Source organism: Plecotus auritus, assembly GCF_963455305.1.
Source record: "Plecotus auritus genome assembly, chromosome: 15".
NCBI classification, from domain to species: Eukaryota; Metazoa; Chordata; class Mammalia; order Chiroptera; family Vespertilionidae; genus Plecotus; species Plecotus auritus.
Window position 1 is genome coordinate 5,783,906 of NC_137781.1, and position 13,524 is coordinate 5,797,429.

At 56.2% G+C, this 13,524-nt stretch overlaps 1 protein-coding gene across 14 annotated transcripts in view; it reads left to right on the forward strand.

Moving 5' to 3' along the window:
* The window catches only part of NTRK3 (neurotrophic receptor tyrosine kinase 3), a 398,804-nt gene that overhangs the window by 54,663 nt on the left and 330,617 nt on the right, over nt 1-13,524 (forward strand). For all 14 annotated transcript variants that reach the window (XR_013959681.1, XM_080651648.1, XM_080651651.1 and 11 more), the window contains one exon: nt 7,556-7,624. Coding sequence is in view for 13 of the 14 variants with exons in the window: in XM_080651648.1 (XP_080507774.1) it covers nt 7,556-7,624 (69 nt within the window). In the remaining variant the exon portion in view is untranslated. The remainder of the gene's footprint in view (nt 1-7,555; nt 7,625-13,524) is intronic.

The window sequence follows — 13,524 nt, forward strand, 5'->3', positions numbered from 1 at the left end:
ATCCGAGTCCAGGCCCAGCTGGTTCTCCACTGGCACCAGCATGTGACAGGAAGCCGGCTCTGTGCTTCCATCGCCCGCGCGTTTCGCTTGCTCTCTAAAACCTGATGTTGCAGCGGGGATGCCTTGGCAGCTGGAGGGCAGTGGTTGGGTGTCAGCCTAGGAACCAGGAGGTCAGGGTTCGATTCCCGGTCAGGAACCATGCCCGGGTTGCAGGAGGCAGCAGATCCATGCTTCTCTCTCATCGTGGATGTTTCTATCTCTCTCTCCCTCATCCTTCTTCTCTGAAAGCGATAAAAATATATTTAAAAAATCAATAGGAAAATATCCTAGCGTGAGGATTAACAACAGAAATGTCACCAGGTCTGTCGGTGGTCCTGGAAGTGGCTCCCGGACCATCCCCATCACCCGGCACAGCTCTGCAAAGAGCCCCGCTGACGAGTGGTTCTGACACCCGGAGCTGGAGCGCTTCCCCCAGATGCTTCCCCAGCCCGCACTCGGCCTGCGTCCCTTCCCACTGCTCCGCTCGCAGGGAGGGTTGGAGGCCTAAGGAGATTTCTTTAGAGAGAGGCCCAGAGCAGCCCTCTGCTCACAACGTGCTGTTTGGAGAGCCAGCGGCCCCAGGAGCAGCTCTCAGAAGGGGACAGCGGTCTCCTCCGCCTCGCAGTCATTAGCAGGAACCTCTTCCTGCCTCCTGGAGGGCAAGGGGCACTGCCCGCCCCACTCCCGCCACCTCCCCCGGCACCACCTGCCCCGCCGGCGCCCTCACCAGCAGCCGGTCCGCCCTGGCTCCCTCCTCGTGGTAGCTCCCGCTTTCCCTGCAGTCAGTAAGGGCCCAGCTCCTTGATTTTCCCACCGATGCTTGGGGGGCCTCTGCTTTTCTGTCATCAGAATGGCTCTCGAGTGAGAACCAGCGTGATGTCCTGGCTCTACCACTGCGACGTGGTTCATGCGCGGAGCCTCCCCGGGGCCCGGCCCACTCTGCCCCTGCGTGGGCACCGCTGGGGTGCCCAGTGTCGGCCTGGCGTGCCCCCCTGGGCCCCAGAGGCAGCTCACGGGGTGTGGGGAGATTCGCTTTTGGTTAATTTGTCTGAAAAGGACAAAATCCCCCTTTCATGTTGCTTGGCTGAACTGGGATTTTGTTGACGCTTGAATCCAGCGGGCGTGGCCTGGGCCTCGGGTGTTTGCTCTAATGGGCTGGGACTCGTGGCGACTGGAGATGGGCAGATAAGGCAGAGACGCCAGGCATGGACAGTGATAGATGGTAGAGATCAGCCCAAGAACATGCATGCACATACACATAACCCCTGGGCACAGAGCGTAGGGTAGTAAAGGCCTGGGGTGGGGGCGGGGGCAGGCTAGAAGGGGTCAATGGGGGGAGAAAGGAGGACATCTGAGTCCAGCGATCCGTGTCCAAGTGTGGTCTCCACGTGTCCCGCTGGCCCTTCTCCACCCCCAGCATGTGGCAGGCCCTGTCCCCTCCCCTCTTTCCTGCCCTGAGCTCTCCAGCCCGGGAGGTACTGGGGGCAACCGGAGGGCTTCCCTTCCAACGAGCCGCGTGGCTGCTGGCCTGGGGACAGATGGCACCTGGGCAGGGCACCCGACTTTACATTGGAACTTGCAGTCCGCTTCCCCGTCTGCTGCTGCTCCTCGCCACTGAGCCTCGGGGAGCGCGGCCTTTGCAGATGGCCCAGCGCCGCTCTGTCCGCCACGGTGCCTTTGGCCGCCGTGGCCATGCGCACTTGAAATGCGGCCAGTCCACGCTGAGCACCGGGACTGCAAAATATACATGGATTTCAGAGCCACCGTTTCCAGAAAGACAGAAGATGGAATATCTAGAATTTTCATATTGGTCACAGGTCGAGTTGCTGACGTCTTGGATTTATTGGCTTCGGTAAAAGACGTGAATTCAGCTTCTTTCATTCCACTTTTCAAAATGTGACTGGGAGTCAGTTCTGAGTAGCATATGTGGCTCGCTTTATATTTCTCTTGGCAAGACCTGGGGCTGGCACACTTCCTGTCTGTAAAGGCCGCCTATCACAGCTTTGTGGGCCATTCGGTCTCTGTCGCAGTGACTCGACTCCGCCTCCCTAATGCAGAATTGACCTGTATTAGTTTCTATTGCTGCGGTGACGCGTTACCAGGAACCGTGTGGCTTAGAAGCAGTAATGTGTTGTCTCACACGTCTGTAGGTTAGATGCCCGACACGGGTCTTGCTGGGCCACTGTCCAGGTCTCGGCAGGGCTGCGCTCCCCCGGGAGGCTCTCGGGAGCATCGCTTTCCTGCTCTCCCAGCTCCCGGAGGCTGCCCCCAGTCCTTGGCTTGTGGCCCCTTCGTCCATCATCTCTCTGGCCTTCGTTCCACGGTCGCATCTCTCCCCCTGAGCTTCTGTCTGCCTCCCTCTTCTACTCTTAAGGACCCTCGTGATTACATTGGGGCCATGGGATAACGAAGGCCATTCTTTTACCCCCCGTGGAGTTTCGGGCCCAGCAGGGTGGCACCTGGAAGCATGCAGCTCCCCCACCAGGAGGCGCTCCCAGGCCCTCCTCTTGGGTTTTCACGGAGGCTTGCTGACCTAGGCATGCCTGATTAAATCACCAGCCACTGGTGCCCCATTCACCCTGCCCTCTCCTTCCTGGAACTTGGGGGGTGGGACTAAAGGTTCCACCCCCCAGCTCATGGTTTTCCTGGCAACCACCTCCATCTGGTGGGGATTTCCACTCACCTCACTCTCTGAGGTGATTTCAGGAACGGAGGACAAGAGACCAAATACATATTTTAAAAATACATGTTTTTATTGATTTCAGAGAGAAAGGAAGAGGCCAGTGATATTATGATTTGTACCTTTTTAATAAAATCTTTGTCAGTCTTGCTGGAGCTTTATCAATGTTACTGATTTTATTCAAAGAACCAGCATTTTGTTTTGTTAATGTTTTTTCTTTTTTTTATTTCTATTTTAAATCTAATTGATTGCTGTTTTGATCTTTTTTTTTTAATCCTTGCCCACGGATATGTTTATTGACGAGAGAGAGAGAGAGAGAGAGAGAGAGAGAGAGAGAGAGAGAGAGAGAGAGAGAGAAACATCCATGATGACAGAGAATCATGGATTGGCTGCCTCCTGCATGCCCCACACTGGGGATCGAGCCCGCAGGCTGGGCATGTGCCCTGACCGGGAATCAAACCGTGACCTCCTGGTTCATAGGTCGAGGCTCAGCCACTAAGACACACCCTGGTGAGACCAGATGTTATAACAAAAGATGCCCTGATTGTGCTTCTCTCTCAGGAAGCCCCAAGGGTTTGGGGAGCTGTGAGCCAGGAACCATGGACAAAGACCAAACATCTATTTCTTATCACAACGATCATTTCTCTAGACACGCCGTGTGGGTGATATTTCTGCTGGACTCTTCGTGGAGAAACCTGTGGCCCTGTGCGTGTGTGAGTCTCGGGCCAGGGCCTTCCTTCACAAAGGCTCTGAGCAGTCGTGCAGGGCAAGCCCATTTGATTTTGTTCAGTACGACATTTTTCAAGCAACATGATTTTTTTTTCTGTTTTAATACCCATTAATATTCCGCAGACCTCGATTCCCAGGAACTTACTGTGGGAAACCCTGGTGTAGCCCCCCCAACACAGGGCCTTGGAGAAAAGCTGCCTCCAGCCTCCTGATCGAAGGTCAGGACACCAGTCATGCCACTTGAGATTTGATTAGAGAAAGCATTTTGGCTTCATTAAAGTTCATTAAATGAGCCATCCAGTGCCATTTAGCTGAATAAAAATGGCTCAAATGGCTTTAACCCCCCCCCACCCCCTCTTAGAGCAATTTAATTGAGGAAAAAGCAAATATGTCATTGATGCAGACAAATACCTCTCGGCCTTCGAGGGGCACATCGCAGGCTCTGGGTTTTCCGGGGCTGGCTCACCGGGCCTCCTCGGGGGCTGGCTGCAGGCCTTGGTGGTGAGATGGCGTGGTGCTTGCCTCCTTCCTTCCACTCCAACCTGAGGAGTGGATGGCGGTGAGGCTGACCGTGCAGGAAGTCACAAGGTCAAGGCTGACGAGGTGTCAGGTCCCCGCTCACGGAGACGTGGGCAGCATCCGTCAGCCTCCTCCTCCTCCCGCGGCTTGTTCCTTCTATGCGCCCTCTCTGTGGGGCTGAGGCTGCCCTGGGGGTCCTCCTTCCCTGACCTTTCCTCCAGGTTCTTCATCAGTTTCAGAAGAACCCCACCTGACATGGAGGGGCACGGGGATGCCTCTTCCAGGGGGAAATGAGAAGAAGACAGACAGATAGCTGAGGGGCTGGTGGGTCTTAAGGGAAGGAGAATGGTACCTTTCCCAGGACTGCCTTCGTGGATGAAGGAAATGAGGTTTATATCATGTGCTTGCAGCCCGTGAGCCACAGGCCCTGGGCGCCCGTGAGCCAGGCGGGGCAGCTTTGCTGGTGTCTGGCCAGCTGTGCTTGGTGCTCTGAGCCCACACTGCACTCAGAAACGGGTCTTTTATAAGAGCAGAGAGATCCCCGCAGGGACCAGGGACTGTGGCATCCACATCAGAGGCAAGCAGAGCCGACGGCTGGTTCTCGTCTCTCTGTTAACAGGAGACTGGGTGTGCCCAGGGAAACTGACCGAGTGGACAGAGAGCAAATGGGGCTCAGGGGCTGGAAGCTAGAGTGACTGGGCGCAGCCCGAGGGAGGGAGGCACAGACTCCTGAGGTCAGGGGTCGCAGCTGGACAGTCAACTTGGAGTTGATGCTGTGGGGGGCTTCTCCGTCTGCCCAAGGGCTGGAGGCTCCAGAAGCCGAGGCCCCTGGGCGAGCAGGCGCCCACCTTGGTGTCCCCGCCCCGCCCTCTCTAACGCGTACGATAATGCGATTTCTTATTCTTTATTTGCCCGGAATGCCTGTTATTTTAGTTCTTTCAGAATCCAATTTTCTTGTGACATTTCTGCCTAACATAGCAAAGCATGACCTTTGCCAGGGGACATTGCCGGCTGCCTGCGCCTGCCTCGGCCCCAACGGTCCTCCTGCCCCACCCGGACCACTCGGGTCTCGCTCCCTCACACCCCTCCAGCTTCTGTCCCCAGGGCTCAGCGACCCGATCCCGTTCCGGTGCTGAGAGCTTTGGTTCAGGGCGCGCTGGGGTGGGGTGGACAGCGCGGGGTGCTGGCCTTGTCTGACATGTGCTGTCTCCCACGCCAACCAGGGAAAGCAGCACCAAGCAGAAGACTTGCCCTGGCGAATCCCTCACATTCACTGCGGCATCATGGAGGCCAGTGGTGATGGAGACTCACAGGCTGATGATACTGAGCTTGTTGCCTTTGACCAAGTGGTCCCCGCCCTTCTCTACCGGCCCCTGCACCCTCGGCATGGGGGCTCCCTCCCAATCAGCCACGGGCCGTCACCAAAGACAGGGCTGCCTCAGAGGGGAAGGGCAAGCCCCGCCCTCAGGCTGACCTTGTGTTTGAACTCCTGCTCCTGGGTGAGCTGTGGTGCTCTGGGATCCCACCAGCCTCCGTGTCTCCCACCGCCATTGGATGCTCCCCATGGCTACCCAGCAGGCACCTCGGCGTTTGCCAGGGCGGCTCTCAGTGCCCCCAGGTGTGACCTCTGCAGCTTTCCTCATGTCACTGATGCTAGGCTGCTCAGATCCCTCTCCTTCTTCTGCCAGATCCAACTCTGTACGAAGTCCTGGAGCTCTACCCCCAACACCTCCACCCCATCCACTGATGACCTCTGCTCCCTCTCCTTGCCTGCAACAGCGCGGCCGCCGCCTCCTGGCTCCTTAAAATACAGCCCAGCTCCCTGCCACGCCAGCACGGTGGGGGGCACGTCCCCCTCCTCCTTACCCCAGACCGCTCTCCGTGGCCTCCTCTCTGCCCAGGCCCCTCGCAGGCCTTCGCCCACGCTCCCTCCACTTCCTAGAGCACTGCTCCCTGGCACGGGCCCCTCCCCGTCTTCTCCTCCCGCTCCCTGTGACCCGCAGAGGGCACTGCGCTGGCCCGTGTCCAGCTGCCAGCTCCCTCTCCCGCCTCAGTTTCTGGCTTCGCTGGGTCTGTCCCCGTCCTCCGCTCAGCACAGCTGCAGTTCTCGGGGCTCCTCATTTGTAACCCCAGCGTGAGTTCCAGAGGGGCCCTATCAGTCGTCCACCCCCTCATTCCTCAGGGAAGCCTGTATCTGTCTCCACGTAAATATTTGTGGGAGAATCCCTCTAAATATAGACGCACCTGCGAGCATACGCGCCTACGGGTGTGTGCGTGTGTGTGTGTGTGTGTGTGAGAGCAGGTCTCTGTTTGCATCTATTACCGCACGTCTAATAGACACAAACACCCACATTGTGTGTGCGCGCGTGCGCGTGCAGGTGTTTACCTGAGTGGGTCCTGACCCGTCATTGTCCCCAGATGAGAGCCCTGCCCCTGGGGCCGCTTCGGCTCTACAGCCGCCATCACATCCCATGGTGTTTGTTGGGCCTGGCAGTAATAGCGGTGGGTGTTCCTTCTTTTATTTGAAGACTAATGGCTGCTCCTTCGCCTGTACATCTAATGAGGACAATTAGGTAGCCATTAGGGGGAGAAAAGAAGTGTGAACAAAAGGCTGATGTCTGGATCATTGCGGGGCGTCTCTGCCAGGAGGGCCTGGCCAGCAGGGGAGGCAGGTGCTGTGCGCAGTTTTCTCGGCCTGCGCGAGTGTTCTGAGTGCTTGGGGGTGAAAGGTTCGGAGCGCCCGTTGTGAGAAGTCCTAGTGACCTATAGCACAGCGTACTGCGCGGTGATCCTACTGTATTGTATGCTCCAGGAGTTGTTAAGAGGGTACAGCTTATGCTAAACGTTTGTATCACAAAAAGAGAGGGGGCTCTGGCCGGCGGGTACAGCATGGGCCTGTGGACTGGAGGGTCCAGGGTTGATTCCGGTCAAGGGCATGTGCTTTGGCTGTAGGCGCCATCCACTGTTCAGGGTACGGAAGGCAACCAATCGATGTCTCTCTCTCACACTGTTGTTTCTCTTTCTCCCCCCCCCCCCCCCCGCTCTCTCTCTCAAAAAAAAAAAAAAAAAAAAAAGAGGGGAAGGAAACTTAATTAGAGGTGATAGTTCAGTGTATGGCATTGTTGATGGTGATGGTTTCATAGATGTATACTCACCTTCAAACTCAAAGCGTCAGCCTGCAGACTGAAGGGTCTTGGGTTCAATTCCCGGTCAAGGGCACATGCCTGGGTGGCGGGCTCGATCCCCAGTAGGAGGCGTGCAGGAGGCGGCCGATTAGTGATTCTCTCTCATCATTGATGTTTCTATCTCTCTCTTCCTCTCCATTCCTCTCTGAAATCAATACAAATATATTAAAAAAAAAAAAGAGGGACAAATTTTTATTTGTGAAACCTAGCCCTTTGAAAGGCTTCAGAATCCCCTCCAAACCTGGCCTGTGGCCTGGACTAGCGGCAGGCGGGTGGATCGCAGGATGGGGCAAGGAGAAGGAGGACGATAAAGCCGGGCTCCCATCAATGGCCAGGCCTGCCCCCAGGGCACCGTCTGGGCCAGATTTGCCCTTTAACCCCCCTTTTTCTGTCCCCCTTGCAGAAACCTGTCAAGTAACCGGCTCACCACACTGTCATGGCAGCTCTTCCAGACGCTGAGTCTTCGGGAACTGTAAGTCTGGTTCTGGAGACGGCCCGGCCTGGTGGAGTGGTAGTGGAGGTTGGGTGGGGAGTGTCGAGCAGCGGAGCCACCCGGGGCTGGGTGTCACCTGAAGGGGCTACTGGAGTTGGTGACAGGGGTATACCATGTTCAGTGAGAGCCAGCCAGCCCTTCGCTTGATTTCGCATGCTCTTTCGGGCACATCACAGTTCCTCAGACAGGAATCTCGCTCTCAGCAGGACCCAGTTTTGTCATCTCTAGGTGATCAGTGCTCACAGCATGGATGTTTGTAGTAGGAAAGGGCATTGATCCGTTTATGGTAAATAACACTGATACTGTCTAACCATGCAGTGTATCAGGCGTGCTCTCGTTGACCTGACCTTAAATTTACCGCCACAAGCATCCTGGGTGACAGGTGTCATGCTTCATTCTCTATGAAATGGGCCTCTACACGTTCAGGTGCGGGTTCTGAGCCCAGAGAGTCATAGGAGACCCAGCCAGATCGCACTGCGAGGGCCTGGCAGAGCCGGGCCCTGAACCCGGGCCTCTGACCTCAGTGTGCTGTCTTTCCCGCCTCCCATTCTCTGCCACCTGTCTGGCTTGAGCGTGGGCATCGGTCCGCCTGTGGCCTGCTTAGCCTTGCTGCGTTTCTAGGTGGATCAGTGCACCCCTTCCTCGGTCAAACACATGTTGGGTGGATGAGTGGAAATTTGTGAGCACTGCCGAACCAAATAGCTCCTGTTGGTGCGTGAGTCATTGGGTCATCTCTGTATGAGGGACAGCGTGTGATGTCGAGGGAATAAACCAGGGAATTCATTGAGAAGGAACTGGGGTGCATGAACTTAGGGAGTCAGGATTCCAGAGACTCAGCTCGTGCTCCCTGTGGCTCATAACTCAGACCCAGGTCCCTACATGCAGACTGCCTCCCTGCCTTCACCACAGACAGTGGCCTGGGAGCCTGCCTACGCGGTGGCCTTTAGCACGTGTCCTTCCACTTGGTCCGGCCCGAGTTCCTTTTCTGACCCAGCGTCCGGGAGGGGAATGTTTCCATCCAGCGTCCCAACAGCCCATCACCCGATGGCCTTGTCTACCCTGCTCACCCTCCCGGGCATAGTGCCCCGTGATGCGTAAGGCCCCGCCAGGGCCGGGTAGGGCACAGACTGTCTCGTTGCCCGTGTCGGAGAGTTTGGTCAGTCCTGCTGCGGGTTGCTTTCCTTTCTCAGGATGTTGCCCTCCCACCGGCTGCTCCTCTTGTGTGGGCACAATAGGCATGGGGATCAGGGTTCCTTAGTCCCGTGGGGCTGTGACCAGGGGCACACCAGTAAGAACTACCTGAGCTCGGAAAAAGGTAAGTGTATATGTATCTTATATAATAAAGAGGTAATATGCAAATTGACCATCACACCCTCACAAGACGGCTGCCTACCACCAGGCTGGCTGGGGGGTTAGTGAGGGACAACCAAACGACTGAACAAGCAGGCTGCGTGGGGCAACCAGGTGGGCAGGGGTGGCAGTTGGGGGTGACCAGGCCAGCAAGGGGGGCAGTTAGGGGTGACTAGGTCAGCAGGGGGAGCTGTTGGGGGCAACCAGGCCAGTGGGGGGGGGGCAGTTAGGGGTGACCAGGCTGGTGGGGGGGGTGCAGTTTGGGGCAGCCAGGCCAGCAGGGGGAAAGTTCGGGGTGATTAGGCTGGCAGGGGGGCAGTGAGGGGCAAGTAGGCTGGCAGGGGGAGCAGTTAGGGGCGATCAGGCTGGCAGAGTTGGGCAGTTGGAGGTGACCAGGCCAGCAGGGGATGCAGTAAGGGGTGACCAGGCTGGTGGGGGGGGGCAGTTAGGAGCAACCAGGCCAGCAGAGAGGGGGCCAGGCCTAAATGGCATTTGAACATCCCCCGAGGGGTCCCGTTTTGGAGAGGGTGCAGGCTGGACTGAGGGGACCTCCCCATGCACGAATTTCGTGCACCGGGCCTCTAGTTTGTTTCTAAAGCACTGAAACACTGACTGTCACAGACATCTAGCTGTCAGGCAGTTACAGCGAGTGTTGCATGCGTTCCCATCTTTGAAGGTAGGAAAGCCCTCAGAGGTCATGGACGGGATGGTGCTGTTGCTAACGCTGTTTCTGAGGACCCACGCTGGGCAGGCACTGGGCCAACCAGTCTATCGAGTGATGGGCGTTACTTGCTTCAGTCCTTACAAAAATCCTATAGGTAGGAGTTATTACTGTCATTCCACACTGGGACACTGAGGTGCTGAGTAAGGTTAAGTATCTTGTTTAAGGTCACCCATTAACTAAGTGTGTAGCCAGTGGACTCAGGCTCTTGACCACTGTGCTCAGCTATCTCCCAACTTCTTTAAAAAATGGATTTATTTAAGAAATGGTGACATTGGTTAATAAAATTGTATAGGATTCAGGGGTACAATTCTGTAACACGTCATCTGTACACTGGATTGTGTGCTCACCACCCCACGTCAGGTCTCCTCCCATCATCATTTGTCCACCCTTTAACCTCTTCTACCTCCCTCCACCCCCTTCCCAACGTTTCCCGTCTGTTTCCAATCCAAGGATCTGTTATACAATAATTTTCAAAGAGTGAATGATTACATACACTTTTTCCATATGGAGCCCTAGAAGTGGGGCCCTGACATAAGTGAGGTGATTGGGGGCTCCCTTTTTTGGGGGAGTCTTGCATCAAGTTACCCTGGAATGCCTGACCCCCGCGCCTGTGGGAGGCCAGGGCCTGATGCTCTCTCCGGGAACACCTGGGCCTGCAGTTGCCTACTCTGTTGAGAAAACGTTCTGACAAATCAGTGGATGCGAAACCTGTGGCGGTCTGTCCCAGCGACGGGTTCCATGGAGTTTTAGAGACAGTTGTTCAAGGATATATATTTAAAGCAAATGCCAGGCTCCTCCCAGAGGATCATGGGATTCTGCATTCATCTCTGCCCGGGATCGATTCACAGTGCGCTGCCTGTGACTTATGGCGGAATGAAGACATTCCCTCTGCACGAGTCGGTGCGTGAGCCCCTGTCCACGGAGCATTTCATTCTGTCGCGCTGTTACGTAGGAAAAGAATTCACTTGTAAGATAAAGAAGCCCCTCTGAGGAGCCATCGCCCTGGCAGGGGTCTGTTTTTTGAGGAAGAATGGAATGGCCAGAGTGGAACATTTATCTTTTGGCCAGAGGGGCTGCGTGTTGGCTCTCGGCTGTGGCTGTGATTAAAATCCAAACAATCTCAGTTCCTGGCCAGTGGGAGAGGGGCAGTGTTTTCTTGTCCGACTTCTGATTAGTCCACATGGCGCCATCTGCCAGGAGCGACCAGACTGCCAGGGTCTGCCTGTGGGCCTGTGGCAGGGTGCAGGGAAGGGCCGGCTCTTTGCAGGAAGGAAGGATTTCGCCCCGGAGAAGAGGCCGGATGAGATGGCTCTGTGCGCTGTGGCAGCCAGAAGGGTGAGGCTGAGGCTCGAGCGACCTTCTGCAGGAACCAAGGGCAAACTAGGGCATTCAGCCATTTCTTTCTTTTTTAAAATATCTTTTTATTGACTTCAGAGAGGAAGGGAGAGGGAGAGAGAGAGAAACATCAATGGTGAGAGAGAATCTTGGATCGGCTGCCTCCTGCACGCCCTCTATTGGGGATCGAGCCCGCAACCCAGGCATGTGCCCTGACTGGGAATCAAACCCTGACCTCCTGGTTCATAGGTGGATGCTCAACCCCTGAGCCACGCCGGCCTGGCCCTTTCTCAGTTACTTTTGCGGGAGATGGAAGCTGTGCCTTGGCCCAGCACCTGGCCCAGGTTGTGTCTCTCTCACTGAGAGGACTGGCAGCGTCTTCAGAGCTGTCAGCACTGTTCCAGGGCCCGGCTTTGAGGAGATTCGAGTTGGCGTTGCTCAGGGCTCTCAGAAGTTTCTGGTTAAGGCAAGATGGTGTTTTTTCTTACAGGGAGGACTGGAACTGCCTGGCCAGAAATCAGAGCAAGAATCCGAGATTCTCTTAGAGATAATGAATTGGAAAGGAGAGAAGCTTGGATTCTGTGTCCCATGATGTAATTTAGGCAAGAGGCTCGGAGGATAGAAACTGACGGCACAGAACCCTCCAGAAATACCCCGGGGACCTTTCCCTTCATGCCCTGCTCACACGGCAGGCACGATTCAAATAGATCGAAATACTTCACTTTCTTAAAGCAAAGTGATCCTTACTCCTGGTACAATTTGCAGGTTTAATCGACTTGGTGTAAAGTGTTAGCTCAGTATTGGGAATGGGTTTGAGCTATCCTGGCCTGTGACCACTCCCCACGGATCTCCGAGAAGTCACCGAGCCGTCATGGTCATAACAGTGCGATCATCATCATCTCGGCCTCCTCACGGCCCCTGGTCATTCACAGAGCACGTGGGCCCACGTCACTAACCCTCACGATAACTTTGTGAAGAAGGAAGGCCCAGCGCAGTTGCCCCGTTTCATAGAAGGTGAAACAGCCTTGAGAATGAAGCTCCCGGCTGTATTGGATTCCCAGCGCTGCCGTGCCGTATCGCTACGAATCCGGGGGCTTAACCAAGCAGAAACTGCTTCTCTCACGGCCCTGGAGGCCAGAGTCCAAAATCAAGACTCAGCAGGGCACACTCCCCTGAGGCTCACGGGAGGCCATCTTTCCGGCCCTTTCCAGCCTCCAGGCTCCAGGGCCCGTGGCTTGTGGAGCAATGCCTCCGTCTTCTCACGCTGTCTGTCTGTCCTTCCCATCTCCTTGTCTTTGGTCTCTCTCTCCCCACTTTCCCTCATAAAGATGCCAGTCATTGCCCTGACCGGTTTGGCTCAGTGGATAGAGCATCAGCCTGCGGACTGAAGGGTCCCGGGTTCGATTCCGGTCGAGGGCATGTACCTCAGTTGCAGGCACATCCCCAGTGGGGGGTGTGCAGGAGGCAGCTGATCGATGTTTCTCTCTCATCGATGTTTCTAACTCTCTCTCTCTCCCTTCCTCTCCGTAAAATATCAATAAAAAAATATATCAAAAAAAAAAAAAAAAGATGCCAGCCTACATCCAGAATGACCTCATCCCACGATCCTTGACGTGATCATGTCTGTGAAGACCGTGGTTCTGACGCAGGCTACCTTCACGGGCTCTGAGGATGAGGATGAGGATGAGGACTTGGCATGTCCTCTGGGCCGGGGGACACTTGTCAATGCACTTGATCTGCCCGAGGTGACCAGCTGGCTCCGCCCAGGGCTTATGGGTACTTTTCCCGCCACCGGACGGTGCTGTCAGGCGGCCTGTGCTGGCCTCCTGGCCCTTTGGACATGTGCTCCTCTGTGGCAGTAGACCTGGTCCCTTCTGCAGTTTCCACGTCCTGGGCCTGGCCCGAGGGCTGCCCCCGGCAGCCATGCTGTGGGGTGGGGGGGACCAGAGGCGACTGGCTGGGCATCCAGGCTTCCTAAACTCCCAGCCTTGGCCGAGGCCCCCAGAAGAGTGTCTGGCGCACATGCCCCAGGGGGCCGAGTGAATCTGTGGGGGCCCCCAGGGCCCTGCCATTAGGCCCTGAGCCATCTTGGAGCAGGGCTGGGTGTGGGCCACCTGCACTACTGATGAGAGGGAGGGCCGTCCTGGAGGCTCCCTGTCTGTCCCTGCAGCCTGGCTGAGGCTCCTGGCTGGGCCCTGGTCTCATGGGCCTGCCCTGCTCTGTTCCTGCCCTTCCCTCTGCCGGAGCCCTGCCCTCAGGATTGCTCAGTGGAGGGCTGCTGTGCTGAGACTCCTATGCTGTGTGTGTGCCTCGCTGTCTGGGAGGAAAGAAAGTGCAGACAGTTCCCAGAAGGCTCTGGGGCGGAGGAGAGGACTGGGTCTCATGTGCGTCCTTCCTGTTGGATTGGGTCTAGAGGAAAGGTGGAAGGAAACAAAGATGCTGTTAGTGGGCCGTGCTGGCCTGTCTTACA